The sequence below is a fragment of the Triturus cristatus genome, chromosome 10 (genome assembly GCF_964204655.1).
Source record: "Triturus cristatus chromosome 10, aTriCri1.1, whole genome shotgun sequence".
Classification (NCBI taxonomy): Eukaryota; Metazoa; Chordata; class Amphibia; order Caudata; family Salamandridae; genus Triturus; species Triturus cristatus.
Window position 1 is genome coordinate 163,659,905 of NC_140593.1, and position 27,278 is coordinate 163,687,182.

The 27,278-nt window shown below is 45.4% G+C and overlaps 1 protein-coding gene across 3 annotated transcripts in view; it reads left to right on the top strand.

Annotated features, from left to right (window-relative positions):
* Positions 1-27,278, top strand: part of PHKA1 (phosphorylase kinase regulatory subunit alpha 1) — a 1,109,231-nt gene that overhangs the window by 824,878 nt on the left and 257,075 nt on the right. For all 3 annotated transcript variants that reach the window (XM_085630734.1, XM_085630735.1, XM_085630736.1), the window contains exons 24-25: positions 7,872-7,950; positions 9,125-9,254. In XM_085630734.1, the coding sequence (XP_085486860.1) occupies positions 7,872-7,950; positions 9,125-9,254 (209 nt within the window). The remainder of the gene's footprint in view (positions 1-7,871; positions 7,951-9,124; positions 9,255-27,278) is intronic.

Below are 27,278 nucleotides of genomic sequence, written 5' to 3' on the forward strand. Positions count from 1 at the left end.
TAAAGAATTTGCGTTGTTCTGTTGTGAGAGAGATAACTGTGCACTTTCAGTCTAAACACAGAGACATGGTCTAATGCAACGTCCTTTGGCGTATTTTTCTGCTACTTTAGACCCTGTAGCATCCGCATTGCCGGGATGCCTAAAAGCTGTGGCTGCAACGTGCATGAGTCTGGAACAGAGCGAGTCTATTGTAATGGGTCACCCTGTAAAGGTGTACGTCCCTCATGCAGTTGTAATTCTTTTAACAAGAACTCGAACTCAGTATCTTACCCCTAGCAGACTGACAAAATACGAGAGGATCATACTAGGAGCTGAAAATGTGACCATAATTAGAGGTACTGTTCTTAACCCAGCTATCTTGTTACCAGATCCATACAATGAAGAAGTGAAAGATGAAGCTGACGTAACAGAACTCAGTACCAAACCTCGTCCAGACATACAGGAGGAGCCTTTGAAAGATGCCGAACATGAGCTTTTTGTAGATGGCTCGTGTATGCGCCAAGAGGAAGGAGGCTTAAGTGCTGCTTATGCTGTGTGTACATTGGCTGGAATAGTCGAAGCATCCTATTTACCAGGAGTCAAGTCTGCACAAGTAGCCAAAGTAATAGCTTTAATTAAAGCTTGCAAAGATGGGAGAAATTGGAGAATAACCATTTACACTGATAGTCAGTATGGTTATGGGGTTGTGCACGACTTTGGCCAGCTTTGGATGCTGAGAGACTTCCTGACTTCTACAGGGTCTCCCATTAAAAATGGAAATTTTGTTAAAGAATTGCTTGAAGCAATACAATTACCAAAAGAAGTGGCAGTGGTCAAATGTGCTGCACATCAGTCAGGAAATGACCGTGTGACTGCAGGTAATCGATATGCTGACCAGGTTGCCCAACACTGCGCAGAATATCGAATGACAGTAAACAGGAAGCTTGAAACTTGTGGAATCAGCTGCCAACTTATGTTTCTGTCAGGATTACAAACATGAAAAGAAGTAAAAGAACTACAAGATGAAGTGGATGCAAAAGAAAGAGAAGAGTGAGAGAAAATTGGTTGTCAGAGAAGGGCAGAAGATGGTGTATGGGTTTACTTAGATGGCAAACCAGTAACGCCAGACTGTATGCTTGCACCAATGGCTAGGATGTGTCATGGAGACACCCACATAAACAGAGATGCTATGATTAGACTCTTCAGACAAGATTGGTTTAATGCAAGGTTCAGGAATATTGCAGAGAATCTTTGTCAGAGATGCTTGACATGCCAACAAATGAATCCAGGCAAGAAAACAATAGTCTGTATGGGGAAAATTAGAAAGGCAGAAGGTGCCTTTATAAGACTTCAAATAGATTTCATTCAGTTGCCTGTTTGTCGAGGATTGAAATATGTACTTGTCATCGTTTGTTTATTTTCAAAGTGGGTGAAGGCATATCCCACCAGAAGAAATGACAGCTTGACAGTGGCCAAACTCCTATTGAGGGAGCTCATACCTCGTTTCAGTTTTCCAGTAACTAATGAATCAGACCGAGGGTCTCATTTTATTAATGAAATAATCCGATTGATATGTGAAGCATTTAAAATAGAACAAAAGCTGCACTGCGCATACCGCCCTGAGGCATCTCGAGTGGTAGAACAATTGAATGGCACAATTAAGTCAAGGCTGGGAAAGGTGTGTGCATCCACTCCACTGTACTGGCCTGATGCTTTACCTCTTGTTCTGATGGGACTCGGAAGTTTTCAGACAAGAATACCGGATTGAGTCCCCATGAAATACTCATGGGAAGAGCAGGGAGGCAGGCATGTATACCAGGACACAAGCTGTTGAATATAACTGATGATTTGGTACTAGAGTATTGCAAAGACTTGGCTGACCAAGTGCGTTCTATATCTCACCAGGTCGGAGAAGACGCAGTTGCCAGGCAGCCGAACCAAGCGCATGATCTGAATCCCGGTGACTGGGTAGTTGTGAAGAATCACACTTGAGAATCGTGTCTAGCACCAAGGTGGGAAAAACCACATCAGGTTATATTGGTTACAACAACAGCAGTAAAATGTGCAGGTTTGCTTAATTGGATCCATGCAAGCCATACCAAAAGAGTACCAGCACCTGACGAGGAGGAACCTCAACTGACTCAAGCAGTTGAGGGGGCTGAAGGTTGTACAGCTGAAGGATCCAGAATAATAGATCCTGAAGTAGCTTACTAAGGACAACCGAGCACCAGTCAGGATGATTGGATGCCGATAGAAGATATACCTGAAGTAATTGTAAGAACCAGAAGCCAAACAAGATTAGCTAGTCAGGAAAAGAGTGAGGACCAGATGGGGAACAACCTTTACAACGCAACTTTTACAACGCACTACCATTACAACGCATTTTTTACAACGCATAATCCATTACAACGCATGACATTACAACGCATGACACTACAACGCATTTTTAAAAACTACCTTTACAACGCATTCCATTACAACGCATACTACCATTACAACGCATACCATTACAACGCATAATATTACACTATACTATCCAACACTTACCCTACTGATGCACCCCCTGGAGTTAGAATAGTAATTTTTACCCCTATACTATCCAACACTTACCCTACTGATGCACCCCCTGGAGTTAGAATAGTAATTTTTACCCCTATACTATCCAACACTTACCCTACTGATGCACCCCCTGGAGTTAGAATAGTAATTTTTACCCCTATACTATCCAACACTTACCCTACTGATGCACTCCCTGGAGTTAGAATAGTAATTTTTACCCCTATACTATCCAACACTTACCCTACTGATGCACCCCCTGGAGTTAGAATAGTAATTTTTACCCCTATACTATCCAACACTTACCCTACTGATGCACCCCCTGGAGTTAGAATAGTAATTTTTACCCCTATACTATCCAACACTTACCCTACTGATGCACCCCCTGGAGTTAGAATAGTAATTTTTACCCCTATACTATCCAACACTTACCCTACTGTTGCACCCCCTGGAGTTAGAATAGTAATTTTTACCCCTATACTATCCAACACTTACCCTACTGTTGCACCCCCTGGAGTTAGAATAGTAATTTTTACCCCTATACTATCCAACACTTACCCTACTGTTGCACCCCCTGGAGTTAGAATAGTAATTTTTACCCCTATACTATCCAACACTTACCCTACTGTTGCACCCCCTGGAGTTAGAATAGTAATTTTTACCCCTATACTATCCAACACTTACCCTACTGTTGCACCCCCTGGAGTTAGAATAGTAATTTTTACCCCTATACTATCCAACACTTACCCTACTGTTGCACCCCCTGGAGTTAGAATAGTAATTTTTACCCCTATACTATCTAATACTTACCTTAAATGTAATTTAATATTATGCGTTGTAATGGTATGCGTTGTAAAGGTAGTATGCGTTGTAATGGTAGTGCTTTGTAAAGGTATTTTTTAAAAATGCGTTGTAGTGTCATGCGTTGTAATGTCATGCGTTGTAATGGATTATGCGTTGTAAATAATGCGTTGTAAGTGCATGCGTTGTAAAAGTGTGCGTTGTAACGTCATACATCCGGACCAGATAGGTGCAGAAGAACGCGCTCAGGTAATAGAAAATACGATTGTTAGGGAACCTGAGCAGGACCAGATAAGGAAAGAGCAATCTACTCAGACAGATGAAATCGAAGTCACTGCCCCTGAGTCTGAGGAGGGACAGTTAGGTCTTAGAGAACACGTTCAGGCAGAAGAAAATCAAGAAACTAAAAGACCTGAGCAGGACCAGACAGGAAAAGTCAAACAAGTTCAGGTAAATGAAGAAGAAAAACAAATCAAAATTTTACCTGAACAGGGTCAGACTAGGGAAGAATCCAGGCAGGTGACATTAAAATAATAAGCCCTGGACAAGGTCAGATAGAGAGAGATTTTGAAGACAAAAATAATCAAGTTGTGCCACAAATTAATTAAAATAAAAACACTTGAAGAAAGTGAAAGTGCAGTGCAAGCTAAAAGAATCAGAAAAGGTTATAATTGGCCTAGTGTTATCAAGAGATTGAAACACCACCTTAAAACCATAACGGAAGGACCCGAGCAAGTAGACGAAGTATCCAGTCGATCTGGACCATCAGCTGAAACACCAAAACAAAGAAGCCCAAGATTAAACGTAATAAATAATAAATTCAAAGGTCCTGAATGGACGTACGTTATTATTGAAGATTTCGAGAATTTCAAAATAATTGGAGATGATGATGAAAGTCTAAATGCAGAGCAAATTGACGAAGAAGTGAGACCAACTTGAAAAATAAATATTTTCCCCCTATGTATTCTGTCACAATATTGAATACTAAATTGAAGAAGAGAAATCCCATTTGAAAAATGGCTGACAATCGAGCTGCTGGAAAACCGAATTGTGTAAAGAAAGGTTGTAGAATATGTATATGTAGCATATTTTTAGTACTTATAATCTGGTTAGTACTAACAGTAACCATTCCCTATTTGATGTTCAAGAATATACAGAATACCACTAATACACGTGGCAGGGTAGCTAACATCAACGCTGTGAATAAAAATGACACTTAAATGTTTTTTCAAACCTGTTAGTACAATATGTAGAGACAATGGAGGTTAGTGATTGTTACGTGTGTATGAAATTACCAGCATCAGTAACAGAAGGAGTAACATATCATCATTTACCATTGACATATGGTATTTCATGTAGTGTTTTAGCAAGCTTATTTTATAGAACAGGAAAATTGCAATATTATTACTCTAATGTAGATGTGGTTTTTTCTGAGGTTCCTATGCGAAAGAGTATGAACCCTGTCCTTAGTACGAAAGACTCACAATTCATGGGTGAATATTTTCTAACTATGAAAGCTATAGACATAGCTGAAGCACACAATCACAATTTAACGTGTAAATTACATGAAGAAGAGAAGATATTTTTGAATTTAGTTGAACAAAGGAGACAGGATTTCCAAAGAAGAGCTTCTGAACCTAAACCTCAGATACCTAATGGGGCTGAGGAAGAAGAGCATTATGCAAATGGCAAGACTCATGCTGCTATGTCCTTGGACTTTGAAAAGAAAGGGAAAATTTGTCTTCATAGGTTCAAAACAGAATATAACTATGCATTTATTGGTTCCAGTGAATGTGAACATAATATCTTAGTAATTGGGGGATGGGGTCTAAAAGGATGGACATATCCAGTATTTTCTGGAATCTATTATGTGTGTGGCAATAAAGCCTTCTTTAGGCTGCCCGACCATTGGTATGGGAGTTACTATTTCGGAATAGTATTTCCTAAAGTATACCATGTAAAAAGAATCACTGGAAGCATTGAAGACAATAATGGACTAACACGTATAAAAATAACTTGTTTTTCCGAAATAGTGGGTGATATATTTGGTGCATTGATATCTTCAGTGGGAGTTCTTCTAAATGCATGGAAAATTTGTCGATTGTCTACAGTAGTTGATCAGTTATCTACTGGCACTGCTGGAGGGTTCTTGATGATTAACACCAAATCAGTTGCCGTCAGATCTATGGTTATGCAAAATCGACTTGCTCTTGACATATTATTTGCAAAAGAGGGTGGAGTCTGTAAATTGTTGAAAATGCAACATTGTTGCACTTACATTCCTGATAAAAGTGTTGAAATTGGAGGGTATATTAAAAATATTACGTAATTAGAAGAAGATTTGAAACCACTGGAAATTGACAGTGTATGGAAGAAATGAACAAATAGTATTTCTACTTTAGGTGGTTGGTTTTCCAACATAGGTAAAGGGTATTCTAGGTCAAATAATACTGCCAGTAATGGGAATAACACTGTTAGTATTAGCAATAATGTTTTGGCACAAATGCTGTAAAGGGAGAAAGAGATATGAAGTGAATGAAAGGTGTAAGAAAAGAAAACACGAAGAAATACAGCTGGAGTAAATAAACGGTGATTTTTACAAAAGAATGAGAGGATTACAATGCAAGAAGGAAAAAGAAAGAAATGAAAGAGTTGAAGAGGTAATTGAGATGTGCTAAAGTTGGCATCTGATTCAGTAGTGGAAATTAGTGATGGCATAAAATGCCATCAGAGAGGGGATTGACGGAGCAAGGTTTCGTATAAAAGACTTGCTCGTACGCAATCCTCTCAAATAACTTGTAATAATGTAACCAACCTGTTTGTAAATACTAATATTACATTACACTCAACATACTGTATCTAGGGGAAGCTTTCATATGTGTATTACTAACAAGTAACCCAAGTGTCTTAAAATGGCTGCCAAAAACGCGGGATTTTCATTGCGCATGCGTCTACTGCATCTACGTAGTATGACGCCTTCTATGTTTAGAAGGAAAACTTTGCAGCTGCGCAATAGCTTTTAAAATGGCCGCTTGAAACTCACATGTTAATGCGCATGCTATTGCTTAAACTAAACCTTATAAGTTCTTCTAAATACTAATGCAGAAGATTAAAATAAGTAAATGGGGATAGAGTAGAGATAGTGGTATACAGTGAATTAATTTATTTTCGTATTCTAACATGTCTTTTTCTGACTTTATTAATAGTTCATATTTGGGCTTCGGAGGGTGATTGAAATCCCTACCCCACCTGACCCACGCGCATGCGCGCAGAAACTTGCCCGGAACCATGATGGCAAAGTTGAAACTCAGCCATGGTCACACTGGAGAGAGCCGCATGAGAACTCAACCTATTGACCCGGACAAAGGAAGAAATATTAGAACAAATGTATCTATAATGTATTGACTATAACGTGAAATGCAGGTGGAAATAAAGCTTGGGAAATTGAATTAAGGGGCGGGAACATTGAACAAAGGACCCTAAGTGAAATATTGCATCTGGTATTGTGTGATGACCTCCTCTTCTTGCCTTGCCCAATCAGAAGTAGGGGTTTTCACGATATTGAAACATTGGGGGGTGGAACATACACGTAGAATAGTATAATTGAGGCAGTTAATTAATTGCACATGACACCGCCGCCGTCACAGATGCAGGGGACAGCCACAGACTCTATGCTGAATCCAGACGCCAGAGACCCTGCTTGAGAGAACAAGATACTGATCGAAAAAGCCAATCATCTAGAAAGGGAGTTGCAGAAGAACTATTCGAGGAGAGTAGTGCCAGAGAGGGGTGCGACGCAGGCGTTGCACTTAGAAATGTCACCATCCCAGTCCTGAACCTGTCTTGATCTTCATCTCCCGACCTGGTCTGGAGATCTTCACCAGACTCCTGGCCAGGGGTTGGGTTATCGCATTATCCTAGGTAAATATAAATCTATGTAGTATGTCCTTGTACAGCTCTCTGTTTTCTCCCTCTTCAGGTACCGTCATCATTGAGCCTTAATTGAGGCTTTGTTTTACTTGACTTAAAATCTTCCTGAAGGAAGAAGGTGTTAACTGTATTTGATTTTGACTCACAAAATTATTGGTTAGATAAAGATCTTAAAACTTTCTTGAGTTTGTGGTTATTTTTGGAGACAAAGTTTTAATGACATTTCTACTTAACTTGATTCATTAACCAAAGGAAATTATTGACAAAGGAGATCAAGTTGGTATGATTTGTGTAAAGGTGAATACCAATTTACAGGTAAACCTATAATTGATGCCAGTGGGTTTTTACTGGCTTATTTGTATGAATGTTATGGGCCCGGGTGAGTATATGGTATGTGTGTGTGTAACCCGAGCTGGTAACCCGCTCCATCATATGTATCAGTGCATTTCCGCTTAGACATATAATGGGTAAAACACTTGGATGCATCAAGTCCATTGACCCTAAAATGAAAACCATCATGAAGATGGTTGAAAGAGTTTATGGATAGAATGTTTCTCTTTTTATTTACCCTAACTTACCTTGTCTGTCCTCTTTATTTCTATCAGGCCTCTGCCATATGAAAAACTAATTGCACTGATTGATGAGGCCAGTGAACAGAACATGAGTGTCTCCATTCTGACCCAGGTTTGCAAACGGGCAGGGTACAATGGGAAATGTGTGAGTGATAATGGTATCTAACACCAACAGTATTTTCCCTGACAATTTTCTGTGTGCTCATGTTTATCACTTGCAATTAAAGTTTTATTGTATGTTTCTACAAAACACTTAAATACATAAGGCTTAGAATGTTCTCTCGCCATGTCTTATTCTGGTATTGATCTTTCAAGTAGAAATAAATGCCACAAACTAAAATCTGGTTAGATCAGCACTAAGATATCTATCTCAACCCCTTAACTTATCCGGAGCAACATGGGGATAATGGTGCCTGTATATAACAGATATATATCCAATGCACACAATAGTAGCTCCAACTTCACAAAAAATTAAGTCCATCATGACTCAGACGGTTAACATGGGGTTAGAGAGACTTTTCCTCTACATTCCCAGGTTAAATGAATCAAGAATGATAAGTTGTTTTCAACTTTTGGCTTGTAGGGATATTAATGCGACATGCATTGGTTGGCTAGTTTCTGTTCCCAGCCTGGTGCTGTCCAGATCACACTAAATAATCTGCATTTATCACTGACTCGTGGATCTGTGTGAAAATCAAGTTAATTATAGGCCGCTTTCTTATTATGTTTATCTAGAAGGAACAAGTTGATCATAATAATTATATAATAATAGTCTGCTGAGTTTATGCAAACAGTACTGTTGGTTACTTTATTAAGTATTTTTCGTTTAAACAGTTTTCACATTTGTCTGCTTTTGCTTTTCCAACATAGCACCTTGCATTTTCTCACCTACCAGCACCACTCACCACCTCTTCCTCTTCCCACTCATACCCTGGGGATTCCTATTTGCAGTGCATTGTTAGGAATCTGTTATTTTAGTAATTATCTTATATCAAACCTGTAATAATTTTACTCTATTTTGATTTGAAAGTCCGCATTAGAGTATCTTTTTTCCAGGCTTTCTTTCCCCTAGTATCCAGTGTGCAATCAATGGAGGATTCTGGTTTTAAGTGCATTTAGCCTGGCATAATCACAAAAGCAGAAATATCTGGTTCTTTGTCTTGTTCTGCATATCCAATGTTTTGGCCTTTTGCTTAATCTGTTTGTCAGCAAAGCATAGATTTAAATTTATTTGATTGAGCAATGTGTTAAATAGTTGTACTAAATGTTCTGCTTCTTCTGCTTAGGAAATCTTGGTGTATCTTGCCATGTATATGCGAACACAGCCTTCTCTCTTTGCCGAAATGTTCCGGCTACGGATAGGTCTTATTATCCAGGTTATGGCAACCGAGCTGGCTCATTCCCTTCGCTGCTCAGGTATGTATTTACATGGACAGTTGTCAAACCTTCATTGACCGTTACCCTTTCTGCTTGCATGTATTCGCAAATGGGTATGAAAGTGTGATTACTGACATTATGATCCATTGGTCACCGACATTGTTTGTTTTTTAAATAAAAATTCACAAATGGTATTCCTGTGCCATAAAATAGCCTTTAATTAAAATCCAATTTTTTTATTATTTAAACATAAAAATTGGGTTTCTCTTTCTAATACTTAATTTCTTCAAATTCATAATCTTTTGAAATAGTGTCAGCGTCCATGGTTGACATGTAAACGTTTGTCATAGCGAGATTGGCCATCAGGTGCCACCACTAATATTTATTGAAGCTGCTCAGTTATATTATAACAAGACTCATAGCAAGAGCCTGGAAGGTCAGAACGAGCCTGCAGCTGGATAAGTCGGGAGACAGAAGAAAAGGAAACAAATTATCGCAATGTCCCCTCAGGATGACATTCAGAGGAAAAGACAGTAAAGAGGATACTAGAGCCCCAGAGATAGGCGTTATCAGTGGCTCTCCCTATGGCACTTTGGGCCTCCACTAGGAACAAACTGCGCAAATGCTGCCATAAAGCTGGAGTTTACAAATCCAGCTGAAGAGAGTTACAAGGTATGGGATTTACAACAGCGACGACCCATGTGACTAACGTGGCCACCTTAGGTGAGCACTCTAAATTGAATCCTCAAGCGAAACCTTTTTCTTTCTGCAGCTAAACAATCTTCCTTATCTGCCCTATCTGCCTCGCCAACATGCGGTCTGACACTGATTGCGATGTCTTGCAGAAATCAACCTATAAACCTACTAAAGGACTAATTTCCATCTGTTGCAACAAGGGAGCAAACACCGGAAAACGCTAGGTTCCGCGCAGTTTAGCGCTGTGTAAATTAATAGCTGCAAGCATTGGCTGGAAAGAAAGACTCCATAAGAGAATCTGTCCGAGCCAGGATAGAGGAAGTCCTCTGATTTGAAAACTGCGCCATTAGTGGAGAAAGAAGTATATAACAAGCATACTGACCTAGAACAAGAAAAGCTTTGCAGGATATTACATCACCCAACAATCAATCAATCAGGGATTTGTAAGCGCGCTACTCACCCATGAGGGTCTCAAGGCGCTTGGGGGGGGTCGTCAGCAGTTCCATTCAACCGAAGTCAGGTCTTGAGATCCTTCCTGAAGGTGTTCAGGTACAGGGCGCGTCTGATGTCGATCAGGAGCTCGTTCCAGGTCCTGGCAACGATGTGGTAGAAGGATCTTCTCCCTGCTTTGGCTCTGTGGGAGGGTGGAGTTTCGGCGAGGACGAGGTGGGCGGATCGGAGGTTCCTTTTGGGTACGTGGTGTGTGATTCTGTGGTAAAGGTATTGGGGTCTGGTGTTGTGTAGGCATTTGTAGGCGTGGATGAGCACCTTGCCTGGATGAAAAACACAATTCAGCAGTGCTGCAAGATAGATAAATGAACTTCGCTGTGAAATGTTAGAATTAAGATAGGACATCAAGTAGCTAAGACAACCTAAACTAATGGAAAGGGGTCAAAAATGCATATGTAAAAGAGTACATTATCCCCCGACAAATTGCCCTTCAGCAAACAATGAGGATGCTAAAATAGCACCCTTTACACAGTTCTCTCAGTTTTTCACAAAGTAGGCTGGAAATAATGAAAATGAAGCGACTGTCACTCAGGACATTCTAATCTCACTGAATAAGGTGTCTTTCTCCCATAACCATGTCCAAGAGACAACGGACAGGCTGGAAAATCTTTTGAAGGATGAAGTGTGGAGAGCAGAGTGGCTTGGGACTATGCCATAAATAGTTTTAGCAAATTTAACCTGCCTCGAGGCAAGTGGTCAGAAAGCCAAGCTACAGAGATGTCACATTGTATAAAAGATCAAAGAAACTTTACCTGTAATTTTCCCACAGTAATCAAAAAAAGAAGGAAAAGAGGCCCTGAGAAATAAAACATACAAATGGCTCACTGATAAGCTCAGCGATAATACAGTCAAAAAGAATGATCTGCAAATAGTAAAACCTTAATTTGAGCTTGGTCAACTCCATTTCGTGCATCCTACACTCTTTTCTATCTGCCAACTCCTCTGGCCACAGATTCTTAACAGACACTTTGCTACCGGCAGGGGAAGGGGTTCTCCTTCCTCTTGGGCCCTTCCAGCTGCTCCTCTGCATTATCATCATCAGTGTCATTCCTTGATTCTACCCAGGCCCTCAGTGCCTTGTAGAACTCTGGCTTATTTTTGCACCCAGTAGTGGAAATATTAAATTTCTTGCAGAAGTATTTCAGCTGCTTGACATTGTAGCATTCCAGTTTCTCCTCTTCCCAATCATAATCAACAGATGCTGCTTTCTCCACCATGGTTAAGCTTGGCAGTACTCAAAAATAGAAAGTCCCAAAAATAAATCTATCAAACGTATGTGGTTGCGTCTTGGTCTGCACTCACTAGTAGTGTTCACCAATCACTGTACATGAGTCACAAATGCAAGTCCAGAATCCTCACCGCTGACCACCATCGGCAAATTCAGTTAAGCAGACACACTCATCTTCTAAGCTATTAGTTGCTAATCAAGGTATGTTTTCCCTAAATGGAAATCAGAACAGGCAGCTTCAGGTTTGCAACCAGGAAGCATACCCAACCAGGAATAAGAACTGTACTACAAGAGTAAATCTCACAGGAAACCTGCACAGCAACATGCCGCTCAAAAGGATTCCCTCAGGTGGCCACATATCTGTTGAAGAGAATGACTACCAAGCCCTCCATATTGTAGGTGGAACAAACAACTTAAACACCGGTTGACTACCTTTTATCCACGCACATAGAACCCAAGACCTCCATGACCAAGACTAAACAGCACAATCATCTCCTGGAACATTGCAGGAGTTCCCCAGAAACTTGGCAATGGCGACTTTATAAACTATTTATTATCCTGCAATGTAATTATACTTCAAGAACCCTAGGCTACTACATCTGTGGAAGTTCCTGGATACATCACCCATTCAAAGTATGCTAAAGGAGCCGGTGAAAATGAGAAATAGTGGTGGCACGCAGGTATCACACAGACAGATATATGTCTATCTTCTAAAGCATGGGATGGGACCCACGGGACTTACAAGTCATCAATATCCAACTCCTAAACCATTCAGTTTTGAGAATAGTAAATACTTAACGCACAAGGGGGCGTGGCTTGGACGCATGGCAGAATAGTCACGTTTGCCGGAGCTCCCGCCGGTGAATAATTATCCGGCATATATCCTACATATCCCAGAGGCAAAGAAAATCAACGCTATCCCACTGCATCTTCTGACAGCAGAAAATCGGCTCCAGGGTGCGTGAAAGCCGTTGAACGGGCTACGACGACGGGAGCCGAGGGTGCCATTTTGCTGCAGCTCCACACGGAATAAAACGGCCCGGAGGCCCAAAATACCCGCCAGGTGGTGAGGAAACCAACATTACGGGAAGAAGGTATACAGGTGGCGAGCGGGTGCAAGGCGCCCCGAAGCAAGGCACGAAGTCCCGAGATCAGTCCTATATTGGACCATGGGGCCCTGAAGCTATGCCCAGCCGGGCTGTGGTGGAGTTGCCCCAACTGGCCAAAGGGATGAAAGAATCGCTAGGGGGGGCCGAACACGAGAGAAGAGATTCTGGGTGCTATTAAACGGCTAAAATCAGGGAAGTCGCTGGGAAACTACGGTTTCCCGGCGGATTTTTTAATCTTAAATTTGCTCCAATATTAGTGGACCGATTAGTGGAGGTGTACAATGAGGCGTTGCAAGCGAAGAGGCTTTTGGACACTATGCGGGAAGCCTTAGTGATAATGATCCCAAAACAAGACTGAGACCCACAACAATTCAATTCATATAGACCGATATCGCTTCTCAATATAGATGTGAAGGTGCTAAGTGGTGTACTGGCAAGCAGACTCCTCCCCCACATGTCGCATTTGATCCATCTAGATCAATCTGGATTTATCCCAAGGCAAAACACTATGCTTAATCTGAGGCGATTGGCCCATGTATGGCACGACCCCACTTTATTACAGGGGGAACATTCCCTAGTTCTTCTGGATATCGAACAAGCGTTCGATTCAGTGGCAATGGACCTTTATATTGGCAGTACTGCAAAAAACGAGACTGGGTCCGGGGTTTAGAAACTGGGTCCAGCTGCTTTATGCGCGGCCCAGTGTGAGGGTAAAGACCGGAGGTAGAATCTCTATGGCGTTCCAACTGTGTAGGGGCACGAGGCAGGGTTGTCCCCTTTACCATTTAATATTCGCGATTGTTATGGAGCCTCTGGCATGGACGCTCAGGAATCGGTTAGCTGAATGGGGTATTAAAGTAGGGAATACTAGCCATGTAGACTCCATGTACTTGTATTGTAGTCAGCCGACTAACTCAATTCCAGTCTTGCTGACTGTCCTGGAGGAGTTCGGGAGGGTGTCCCATCTCCGAGTGAATCCACAGAAATCGAAACTGCTACCACTGGGGAGTTTGATGTGCCAGCCGGCGGATACGTTACCGGTAGTGGGCTTGCCCTGGACGACGGACCCCCCTAGGTATCTGGGGATCAGACTTGCACAACAGGCGGAGCGATTCTTGGAACTTAATACATGAGCCCTGTGGCACACCCTTGGTCAGATTTTCAGTGGTGGAACGGAATGGACCTAAATTAAGTGTTTGTGTGCGGTTGGAAAGGAAACTGGTTATCCAGTTCAACGCTGTTCCCCCCAGTCCAGTCTTCCTAAGTCTCTCGAGCAAGGTCAGATGGTCAACCGTATCGAAAGCGGCGGAAAGATCGAAAAGGACCAGGATAGCGGACTGTCCTTGATCAAGAGTGAATCTGATGTAGTCGGTGACAGCCACCAAGGCGGTCTCTGTGCTGTAGTTTGCGCGAAAGCCTGATTGGGACGGGTCCAGGCATCCAGTCGCTTCGATATGGTACGAAAGATGTTTGTTAACATGTTTTTCAAGGACCTTGCTCAGGTAAGGAAGAAGGGAGATAGGACGGAGGTTGGAAAGGTCATCCATTGGAAGTTTGCTATTTTGTCGCAACGGAATGACCTGGGCTGCTTTCCAGATGGAGGGGACCAGACCCTTTTCTAGAGAAGAGTTAAGAAGAGGACTGACAGAATCTGCAAGCACATGAGCGAGAGATGCCGAGATTTTTGCAGGCATAACATCCAAGGGGGAGCCAGATTTAACCTTACGCATAAGTGCAATAGTCTCCTCCCGTGAAAGGGGTGCGAAGGACAGCAGAGTAGTCAGGTGAGCATTAGGAGATTTAGAGACATCAGTCAAAGGTGTGTGGCAGGTTTTTGAAAATTTGTCATAAATAGTATCAATTTTTTGTATAAAATAGGAGCTGATGTTATTACAAAGAGGCTGGGAAAAGTTATCATCTAAATCGCAGGCTTTGGGACAGATGAAATCTCGCAAAATTTGATGGAGAATTTTAGGGGTATTGCCTGCCTGCCTTAGTTGCTGAGCTATATAAGATCTGCGGGCTTGTTTGATTTCATTGTGATATAGAGTAAGGGCAATTCTATATTTCACTTTATCAGTATCTTGGTGGGTGCGCCGCCACCTTCGTTCCAAATTTTTACAGCGGCTTTTTGTCGTACGTAATTCAGGAGTGAACCAGATAGCTAGAGTGTTCCTGGGAGCTTTAGTACAGATCTTTAGAGGGGCAATGGCGTTAATAGTCGCTAGGACGGTAGTATTGAAGAGAATAAGATTTTCTTCAGTGTTATTGATCAAGGGGTACCTAGGTGGTGTAAAAATAGAGGGAAAAGACTCAGGGCTGATTTTGTGCCATTGTCTGTAGGAGAATTGGGTATGTGCTGCCATTAGGGTGGGTGTATAAAGACATTGCACTTGAAAATTAATAAGTGCATGGTCCGTCCAGCACAGAGGGCGGGGGGCTTTGCAAGTGAGCCGGTCGGTATTAGTAAAAATAATATCAATGGTGTGACCAGCTGTGTGCGTAGGACCTTCATTCTTTTTAGCAAGGTGCAGTGTAGATAGGTCAGCGAAAAAAGATGATATAGCATAGCTGTTTTAGCCTAATTGTCACCTGGACTTTGTAGTCCCACAAGTCATCTATTTATTGCCATTGATTGTCTTGTTCCTGCTGTTATGTCTCATCTTGAGTCTGCCCTATGGAAGATGACATCAGACCTAGGAGAGATTTTTACAATTTGGCCAGAACTGTTTGCTTGGAGCAAAATGTTTTTACAGTCGCTTGGGTATACAGCCATCCTTTCTGTTGGAGCTACTTGTTCAGGATTGCTCGTATTAACTGAATTCTTTTGACTGGGTTGACAAAATATTTCTTGGTGTTCAGATTCAGACCCAGCCTGTTGAACAGGCTGATGCAATCACTTGTAGAGGCGTTTGAATTTTCCTTTGATGGAGCTTCATCCAACTGCAAGTATACCTGTTAACCTTGTGATTGCAGAAAGGCAACAACCAGCACCAAACACGTTCTGAAAATCTGGGGTGCTGATTTGAGTGAGAAAGGGAGTGGTCTAAGTTGTTAGTGCTGCCCTGCCACTGAAAATCCATTTAAGTACTTTTTCATTGTATGGGGTATGAACATATGCATACTGAAGATCCAGGAAGGAAGGTCTTCTTTTTTTTTTTTTTTTTTTTTTTATAAAACTTTTTATTACTCAGCACCAGCACATCAATCACATCACAGAGGCGAAATGAGAAAGTCACAAATTAGTGACCGGGTACATCAAAGTGTGCAAAAATACAAGTCATATGGAACGTCTAGGGCGAGGGGGAGTCTTCCTTAATGGGGGAAAAAGGTGGCCGACATATATCCCCACTATATGAATTCCACAGGCCCCACACACGTGCCCACTTCTTAGGATAGCCACGGGCTACAAACACAGTTTTTTCTCTGAGCATTGACCTGTCTAGGTCCTTCTCCCAATCGCCCACCTCCGGGGGCCGGGATGCCCCCCACTTCTGAGCAATGTTTCTTTTAGCAAGCATAAGCCCCAGAGTGGTCCATTGTAGCTGGTAGTCATTCAAATCATTCGGTTCCCAGATATTCAACAGACATCTACGAGCATTCAGGGTGAGCTGCGTGTACAGGACAGCATTAATGACATCGTGCACGCTATGCCAGTAAGATTGGATACTAGCACATTCCCAGATGATATGTGTGAAGGTGCCCGTTTGGCCACACCCACGTCTGCAGCTCCCTTCGTCTATTTTCCCCATTCGCACCAATTGTGGACCAGTCACATATGCCCTGTGGAGGATTTTGAGCTGAACTAGCCGGAGGCGTGCCGGTATCGCCACGACTCTTGGCGAAGAGACTGCCTCCCTCCAGTCCTCATCATCCATCTCCATTCCATCTCTGGACCACTTCACCTGAAGCGACTGGTGGGGGTCAGGTGTGTTGTTTATTAGTTTCTTGTATATTAGGGATATAGTTTTATCAGGGACGATGCCGTCTCAAACTTTATCTGAGCGCAAAGCATGCCTGACCTGTGTGTATCGGAAAAATTCAGAATTTGCTAAGTCAAACTGCTGCTGGAGGGTGGCGAATGATTTAACATCATTTTTGTTCCATTAGTCGCTTATTTGCGAGATTCCTATTAGGTCCCACTTGTTGAACCCCTTGCTCTTCCATAGGCTACCCAGTTGTTCGGAGTCCCACAGTGGCGTCGCAAGAGTGAGCCTGCTACTCCATCCGAGACATTTGGTGGCTGTGTGCCAGATGTGAACTGTATGTTTGGTGGGACCTGTGAGTGCAAAGCGGAGTGGTCTGGAATAGAGTGCTCTGTTATAGTTCCCACCCGGTAGCAGCCACCTATCCATAGCATAGCCTGGATTCCTGAGGGGAGTGTAGGTGCCATGATTTATGGCCGTCAGTAGGGTCGCCCAATAATACTTCTTGATGTTGGGGAGGCTGATGCCCCCATCATACCAATTTAAAGTGAGCTATTTAAGGGCAATACGTGGCTTTCCACTCCAAAGCAAGTCATGTTGGATGCTCTCCACCTCTCTGAAGTAGGATGCTGGGACCAGGTCTAAGGAATTCTGCAGGGCATATATAAACCGTGGCTAAGACATCATCTTAAAAAGGGCCGCCTTTCCCAGTAGGAAGAGCGGGAGGGATTTCCAGTTACTTATGTCCTTGCGCAGCCTGGCCGGGGGGCGGAGTAAATTTGGGAATAACGAAGCGATGGATTAAGATAGAGAAAGATCACCAGGTGTTTAAAGCCATCGGAGCATAGTTGTATAGGGCATCCCTGCGGTGGAACGGGCGGCTCTCCAGCCAAAGCAAACCACAACGATTTGCTCCAATTGATAGAGTATCCCGAGAACCTGCCAAATATGGCCAGGATATCTAAAACCACATTCAAGGACCGTCTCGGAGAGGTCAGGTACAGCAGGATATCATCCGCATATAGGGAAATGCGGTCCTCCCAGTCTGGGGACCAGCGCATGCCCCGGATCATCGGATCCATACGTATCCATGACGCCAGTGGTTCTAAGGATAGGGCAAACAGGAGAGGGGACAACGGGCACCCCTGCCGTGTTCCCCTGCCCAGCTCAAAGGTGGCAGATTTTTTATTATTGACCACTACTTGAGCCAGCAGGCTGGCATATAGGAGCTGTACCCATTGAATGAAGTTCGGGCCGAACCCGAACTTTTGTAGCACTGCCCAGAGATACGGCCATTCAATGGTATCAAAGGCCATAGTGGCGTCTAGGGAGACGATTACAGCCGGTTCCAGAATGTAGGCCGCCCTGCCCATTACTTCGTGCACCCTTTGTAGGTTGAGTGCAGTATTTTGATGCGGAATGAAACCAGACTGGTCGGGATGGACTAGACTTGCGATAACTGTGATAAGACGGTTGGCCAATAGTTTAGCCAAAATCTTAGGCTCCGCATTTAGGAGGGAGATCGGTCTGTACGAACCACACTCAGATTTTGGTTTCCCCTCTTTGTGAATGGTGATAATGGGGGCCGTCCTCTGTTCCACAGGCAAGAATCCCTTGTCCCTGGATTCTTTATACATATCCCTAAGATAAGGGGCCAACTTGTCCGGTTTAAGTTTGTATAATTTGATGCGTAGCCCGTTAGGGCCGGAGGTCTTGCCCAATCGGATGAGACCTTATAGCTTTCGCTATTTCGTCATTGGACAAGTCGCTGTCCAAAAAGTCGCTGTCTACTGCCGGGAGGCTGGGCAAGGCAATATCTGCAAGCGTCAGGCGGGAGTCTTCAATTGAGTAAGGGGCTACAGACCAGTAAACGGAGCAAAGGTGCTCAGCAAATGTGTCTACGATTGCTTGCAGGTCTGTAAAAAGGCCACCCCTCTCCCCTCGGAGTTCCGGCACTAGGGGGCTAGCCCATTCCTTATTATCCAGCCATGCCAGTAGTCTTCCGGCCTTGTCACCCACTTCATATATCCGCCCCTGCACAGCTCTACCCAACGCCTTAGCCTGGTCAGTAGTCAATGTTCTATATTCTTGTTGTCTACGTTTTAAGTAGTGGAGTTTGTCTGGAGTGACCTCCAATTCCAGATCCGTTTCTAGCTGGCTAAGTTCAGTTTCACTGCTCACCATCTCTCTACAGCGGTCTGTCTTCTTACCGGAAATCAGGGAGAGGGCTTGACCCCGAATCACCGTTTAAAAGGCTTCCCACAACACCTGTGGGGAGTCTACGGACCCTTCATTATCCCAAAAATAGTTATCTATTTCCTTGAGGAGCGTTTTGCGAATCTTGGGGTCTCTAAAATACCATGGGGTGATGGGGGCGTCCTACTTGTTTATAGTTAAGGACCATGTGAAGCCAGACTGGCGAGTGATCGGAGATACCTCTAGCTAAGTGTCTGCTCTCATGGATATGGGCCGCCTGAGATGTGGGAACCAGGAAAAAATCTATACGCGAGAGGCTCCGTGTGCCCCGGAGTGAAGTGTATTGCATTGTGTTGGGATGACTAGGCTTTTCATTTCTGGCAGCGTTCGAGTACCGCACACGTCCGTGGCGGCTTGGTGTACCTTCGTTTAGTCCTTGGACCCTGACTCCCCTGACCTGCTCATTAAAAATTATTGAAGCCTTCCTTCGCGTCCCTCCCTGGCTCCCCTGCTCCGCTCCTGCTAGCGAGACGCCTTCTTTACCCCCTTGGAGGTCATGTGATCGGCTCACCTGTACTCAATAGACACGCTACACCCATTCGTACGTCCATTGATTCCCTACCGGGACGCTTTATGATCTACCCACCGGTTCCTTCTACAACCGAGCCCTTCCTTCCCGTGCCTCAGCACTCCCTGAATTTTGCGACCCTGGTCCTGAGGATGATCCTAAATTGAATAGGATCGAAACGTCGTCGACCTGTGCCCATCAGCCTTAACTCCTTCTGGCGCCCTCTAATTTTTGGTTCTCTAAATAATTTTGAAAAATATCAAATGAACAATTGAAAAATTGGATGTTTTGAACCTTTAATCTTGTACATATCTTGTAATTATTGTTTTGCGCCATTTTGCTATGGTTTCTTTCACGTTGTCACTTGCGCCGTCACTCCATTGTCACGAGCACATTGTACACTTTCTTCTTTAGGGTTGTTTTGGTATTTTTACCAAATAGTGCTGTTGCAATTTGTATATATTTTTCATTAATCTTCTCTAAATACATGACGCCTACGGGCGCATTAATCAAATTATTTGAAGCCTCTTTTTACTTGCTTTGTGGTTTGTAATGTTTTGTGCATACAATTGCAAAGAATCCAATAATTCCTGCTGAGATATTGTTATAAGTATTTTGGGATGATAAGTCCGCCATCCATCCACCAGCCCTAGGGTCTAAAGAAATTCAGGAAGCCAACCTGCCGCAGGGTTAAGAACTCGGGAGGATGCCTGTCTAACTCACCCGAGACCACTGAGTTAAGGTCTCCTCCTAATAACAACAAGCTCTCTGGGATGGTAAGCAATATGGTCCACAGATCTCTGAAGGTGGTGGCCTGAAGTCCAGGCGACACATAAATCGATAGTAGTGTGATGAGGGGACCCTCCCAGGTGCTCGAGACCCCTACATACTGTCCCCGGTCGTCTATCCAGGTTGATTGCACTGCTAAGGGAAGGGATTTCCTCACCATAATACCCACCCCTCTCGAGCTGGAGGTGAATCCCGCATGAGCCAACATTGCGCTTGATATACTGATGAACGACACTCCGCTTGATTTTGTCCCCCAGCCCATTGACATTCCAACATAGTACCTTAATCCCTACGTCACCCTGTGTCGCCATATATGCTTCGGGGATATCCCTGCTCTCATCACGGGAGCATCAACATGCACATTCACCTCCTCCGCAGGAATAACAATAAATGGTGCTGGTACATTAAATTTAACCAAAACCAAACAAAACACCCCACCCCAACAGCCCCCCTCCCTGCTTCCCTGCACTCTGGGCCTGAAACTGCCCATTGAAAACTTGCAGAGTGCCTGTCGCCCTGGAAAAACTAAAAGTAATAGGAAAAAAGGGGGAAAAAAAATAGAGCACTCCGCCTCCCTAACCCCGACAATCAGATATGCCACCTCATCAAATGCGATGTATAAGGTCTGAAAAAAAAAAAGGGGGGGGGGGAGACCGCAAATACTAAAGATCACCTGCTGAATTTCTTACCCAAACCTCCTCTTCCCCCCTGCCCCCACCCCGCGCCCAACACACTCGACCCGGTACCCAATGTCACCGCAGAACCCCTTTCAGGGCGGGTGGACGTCTCCACTCTCCCTTCTTGCATGGTTGCCCGGGCTTATTCCTTCCCGGTACTCAATCCAGTCTGCCACTACCCCTGGGCGATCAAAGAACCAAGCCTTTCCGTCTGCCTCAACCCGGAGGCGTGCCGGGAAAAGCATCACATATTTCAGACCTTTGTCCCGAAGCATTCGTTTCACAGCGAAGAAGGACCTCCTTTGTTTTTGCACCCGCTGCGTAAAGTCTGGGGAAAAGGTTATGTCCACATTTTCAAAACGGAGCGGGCACCTGGCCTTGATCTCTGGAGAATGACATCTCTGACTCGAAAGTTCAGGACTTTGGCAAGGATCGGCCAAGGAGTGCCCGGTCTTGGACGGCCGCTCGGAACCCTATGCGCCCATTCAGTGACGAAAAACTTACTGAGACCCTTGGGTTGAAAATGCTTCAGAATTAGGTCCTCCACAAACAGGTCAGGGGACTGACCTTCTGCTTTTTCCGGAACACCCAGGATGCAAAGGTTATTGCGTCTCAGATGGCCTTCATAATCGTCAAGATTCAGGTCTGTGAGTTTACGGGAATCATGAAGTTTGTGAACCTCTCCCTGGAGCTGGACGACATCTCCGAAAGTCCGCCCTGATCAGGTTCACATCAATTGCCATGGTGTCCATCTTAAGCTCAAGGGAGGTCCTTACTCTGTTGATAGCCTCCATGACATCCTTTAGGGATAGTTCCTTTGCCCCCCTGGGGGGTCCCTCCGGAAAATCCGTTTTGCTCCGAGTCTTTGGGAACTGTATACTGGTCCAGCTTATTAGTTTGCGCCGCTTTGGGCCCCCGGGTGCCAGAGGTTTTACCCCGATCCATGACTCCGCCCAGTTGATGGACTGGTTATCTTCAGGGATTGCGTCCACCTGCACCCCTGGTTGCACCTCCCTGTCCAGAGAGTCAACGATCTTACTCACTCCAGTAGCATAGATATAGGAGGGAGAGATGTGGGCCCAAGTCCCCTACGGGAGGCACCTCAAAATAGTAGTGTCACACGGGTAGTGTCCGAGTCTCAGGGTCGAGACCCAGGTCCCACCAGATCCAGAGCACCCCCCCTGAGGAGCAAGAGTGTGTCACCCAGCGCTGCATTCAAGGAGTTTCAGGAGGGGCACGCCGCGTCTCTCCGTCCCAGTGGTGATGTGTCTTTAGAGGGTCTGCACCCTAGTTCGCACTGCCGCCAGTAGGCCCCTGTATCTCCCAAGCGTCTTCTGGAGGTCCCAGTATGTTATGGGGCAGCTGGCTTTTCTCTCTTCACCCTCAGTATGTGCCACATCCAGAGGTTTCCGCAAAGGGGAGGGGAGCGGTACAAGGGTGACTGTCCCTGGCGCCCCTTGACCAGCATCACCACTCCTCAACACACCGCACCACTTCTCATGCGCCTCGCCGCTTCTGGGCCCTACCCCCTGCTGGGGGTGCTCTCACTGAGATGATCAGTCACCGCTGTGGCACCGAGGGCCACTCACCGCGCTGCTGTAGCACTTCAGGCTCCCGGGGCAGTGCAGCAGTCCAAGCCCCGCTCATACGCGGGAAGTTTCAGGTGTCCCGGAGCCGTATCTCGGCTTCCTGCTGCACTGTGGGTCCCGGCTTCAGGCCAGAGACCAGACCACACCGCGACAGCTCCGCCGCCGCCGCCTCCGCCTCTGGTGTTGATGAGGCCCCGGCGGGACGCCGCCGCTCCCGCGATCGGTCGTCGCTTCAGGGAGCGGCAGGCGAGACCAAGCACTGTATTGATGCGGGGGTTGGCAGACCCTGCGGAGCGCCGCCTTGGCCCTACGTTGTACTGTGCTCCCCAGCTCCCGGATGACGAGCAGGCCTCACTGCGCAATCGTCCGCATTCCCGGCATCGGGCGTGGGCCGGAGCGGGCAGGGCAGAGTTCGCAAACCCTCCGACGAGGATTTCCACCTTCAGGTGGCACGGATATGTGCGCCGGATAGTCGAATGAGGAAGGTCGGGCAGCGGAGCTTCGCTCTACGCGGCCATGCTAGATCGCCGCCTGACCACGCCCCCGGGTATTCTTTTTTTATAGTTACTTTTATTTAAAACTTGCTCAGCACAGAAGAATGCATATCTGGACATGTTGAATAACATAGTACAAACATTACAAATGACAGAGACCAACCTCGTAGAGCAGTAGAGTAATCACAACTATGAAAATCCCTTTTATGGCCCTTGGACAAAACCCTGTACCCACCCTCAACATCAGAAACCCTATATGCCTGCCATGCTCCCAGATCTTCTCCTATTTCTATGGGCAACCTCTGCTTTGATAGACTGTCTTTTCTGCTCGCAGGCACCTGTCCAGATCAGCTTCCAAATCAGAAAGTTGGAGTAGTGTCACTGAATCCCAGGCCCTCGCTATATTTCTTTTAGCCACCCCTGCTGTCGATGAAAACTAGATTGTTGGATACTTGGGCAATATTGTCTCCCCCAAAATAATCAACAAGAGCCATTTCGCATCCGTAGGTACCTCCTTGAACAGCACATACATCATTAACCTGGTCACCCCACTCCAATATGTTTGTATCACTGGGCACTCCCAAAGAATATGAAAGAAAGTGCCCTTCCCACCACAGCCCGCAGGTATAGCAAGGTGGGTGACCTCCCAATTGTCACCAACCTGGTGTTTGAGTAATAGGGGCTATGAAGAACTCTAAGCTGAACTAGATGAAATCGCACCCGAATAGTCCCCTCCCAAGGACTTTTTATGGCCTCTTGCCATTCATCATCATCTAGGCCCGTAGGTCCACTGCCCAGGCTTCCTTAAGTGCCCCCAATAGATATGGCAAATTATTGACCAATTTATGGTATATCATAAATATAGCCTTGTCAGGGATATTATCTGTCAGGAGGCGATCTTCCAGGGAAGAGGCATCTGGCAGCTGTTCACCCTCTCACATATGTCGCACCAGGGCATGCCCCAACTGGAGATACCTATACCTTTCCGTATCATCTAGCTCATACTCCTGTTCTAGAATTTCAAACATAATATAGCCCTAATTGCGCCAAACATCCTCCAAGTGTTCTATCCCCATTAGCTCCCACTTGGAGAAGCTCGTTGCCCACCCACCTCCACGACCAATTCACTGCACCTCAAGGGGGTCATTGTCGTTAATTACCCACCACCCCAATAAGCCCATCACCTCTCACCGTGCCATAATTGCTGCCTGCGTATATTGTGGAAGCCCTTACATCTTCTTCCTGTGGTAGAGTAGTGCCTCATAGCCTCTTTGCCCCATTGCCTTCCTATCAACGTGATATGCTGGATCCGCAAAGACCCATTCATTTACCACGAGAAGTTGGGTTGCCTAATAGTATTTTGTGATGTTTGGGATTGCCAAGCCCCTCCCTCTTAGAGCCCCCCACCCTGCAGCTTGGCAAATGCTATGCATGGTGCACCGTAATGCCACAACAAAGTCGAACTTCGCCCTCAATCTTCTGGAAAAAAATCGCCAGGGATTCGGTAAGGCATATTTTGTAGCACGTATAGCAATCGTGGCAGTGTCATCATTTTATATAATGCCGCCTTTCCCACCAGGGTTAATGGGAGTGTGCCCCAATGTTTCACATCTCCTTTCAGTCTTTCCAACTGCGGCAGGAGTTTTTTTTAGTAAAAGTCCGGGGATCTCTAGTAATATACATCTCAAGATACTGGAAGCCACCGACACTCAACGGTACCTAGCAGGATTGAGGGAGCCTTACTTCACCCCCCACCAACGGAAAGTCCAGTGACTTTGACCAATTAATCAGATAACTTGAATAGCCACTGAAGAGGTCAAATTTGTGCAGCACTTAATGGATGGAGGAACTCGGTTTGGTCAGGTAGAGCACTATGTAATCTGCGTATAGGGATATACACTCCTCCCAGCTTCCATCACTGCTCTGGTCGGACCCAGTTGCAGAACCTCGGCCCAAAGCCAAATCTCGACAGGGCAGCGAACACTAGTTACATTCAATTCTGTCGAAGGCCATCTTGTTGTCTAACAACATTGCCACTGCTGCATCCAGATATTGGGTTTCCATCACGTTAAACACCCCAAACAGATTACACCGATTTAATCGAGTTCTCCTGTGGGGCAAAAAACCAGATTGGTCAGGGTGTACGAGTTTTGTAATCACCCATCCCAGCCTGAACGCCAGAATCTTTGCCAACACTTTAACGTCCACTCTAAGTTGGGATATAGGTCCGTGTGACCCACATTCCATTAGGGGCTTACCTTTTCTTGTGGATAACCACTATAAAAGCAATCCTCTGGTCTGAGGATAGGCTCCCCTCCTCCCTTGCCCCAGTGAACATAGCTAACGTGGGGTGCTCCCTTACTCAACATCCCTTTAAACAGATTCACGGGCAGGCTATTTGGACCGGGCGCCCTGCCCGACTAAAGGTCTCACATCGCCGCCCCAAGTTGAGCCTCCATTAGATCATCCTCTAGTGTCTCTCTGTCCGCCCTATCAAGCGTGGGCACTGGCAAATCCCACAAGAGGTCTACACAGTCAGCCAGGGATCGGACCCCTGTAGACTTATATAGTTCTTCATAATTCTCAACAATGGAGTCTGCAGTGGCCAAGCAAGTGGTCTGGAGCACCCCTGATTTATCCTTCGCCTCCAGGACCCAGGAGCGATCTTTGTCTTGCATCTCAAGCCAGGCCAGTAGTTAGCCCACCTTGTCCCCAATATCGTAAAGGTGCTTGAGGCATAGGTAATGCTTTAATCCTTTCTCCCCACCACAGACCACCCTTGCATCCAGTTGAGTAATCTCTTCTTTAATCTCAGAACACGCCAACCTTTGCTCCTTTTTCACCCCTCGAATCAATACCTGTGCTTGGCCCCGCATAAAAGCCTTAAAAGCCTCCCATACTACACATGCGGATTCAACCGAGCCAAAGTTCTACGCAAAATATTGCGTCGCCACCTCTCTAAGCTGGTGTCTAATCTTCACATCCCATAGATACCATGGGTCTACTTTCGGCGTAGGAAGAAATCTTTCATGGGACCTCCAAGGGTCACGCCCACCGGCAAATGATTCGAAACACCCGGCAATAATGGCAGGAAGCTCCAAAATGACTGGTATTTTCCAAATGGGTACAAAGATAGTCTAATTGAGAGAAACTACTGTATGCTGGAGAGAAATACATGTACTGTCGGAGTTGTGAGTGTTGCAGGCACCAGAGGTCCACCATACCCAACGCCTCCCGGAAGGGCCCAAGAAAACCCTGATCGGCACATCCTCTCTTATTCCAGCAAGGGTTCATAACTGCATTCATGTCACCTCCCAGGAGCCAAATTCCTACCAGCGCAAACAGCAGTATAGTACTTACCTCTGGGAATGTACCCGCATGTTGCCGTGGCGGGGCATACAGCAAGCATACATTAAGAGTGCACCCCTCCTATACCCCATATATACGACCACAAAACAGCCCCCAGGATCTTGCCACATCTGGCAGACTATGAGTGGTTACGACTGTTGAAGCAGTATCTCCACCCCCTTGTAGTCAGTGGTATACCCAGCTTGGGCAACCAAAATATAGCCAAATCTGTTCAGAGCTCTATATTGGTTACCGCACAGGTCGGTCAATCAATCAATCAATCGGGGTTTATAGAGCGCGCTACTCACCCTTAAGGGTCTGAAGGCGCTGGGAGGGGTGGGGGGTTGCAGCTCCGGTTCAATCGAAGAGCCAGGTTTTGAGGCTCTTCCTGAAGGTGTGGAAGGTGAGGGAGTGTCTGATGTTCACTGGAAGCTCGTTCCAGGCTTTGGCTGCGACGTAGGAGAAAGGTCTACCTCCTACTCTGGTTCTGCGGATGCGGGGGTCTCTGCAAGAGCGAGGTCTGCGTAGGCGAAGGTTCCTCTTGGGTACGTGGAAGGAGACTCTCTTGTTGAGGTATTTGGGTCCGATATTATGGAGGGATTTGTAGGCGTGGGTGAGCAGTTTGAAGGTAACTCTTCTCGACAGGGAGCCCCAGTGTAGGTTGCAAAGGTGTCAGGTCATGTTTTGGTGCCGTGGGGTTCCGAGGACGAGTCCGGCTGCCACGTTTTGTATGAACTGTAGCCTGTGTAGGAGGGTTCTGTTGATTCCGGCGTAGAGGGCGTTGCCTTAGTCCAATCTGCTGGTTATGAGTGTGTTTTTCTGCATTCTGGGGGTATCAATTCGAAGGTCTTGCAGAGGATCCGGAAGCAGTTGAAGCTGGTGGAGGCGATGGAGTTGATCTGGCGGGTCATATTGAGGGAGGAGTCGAGGATG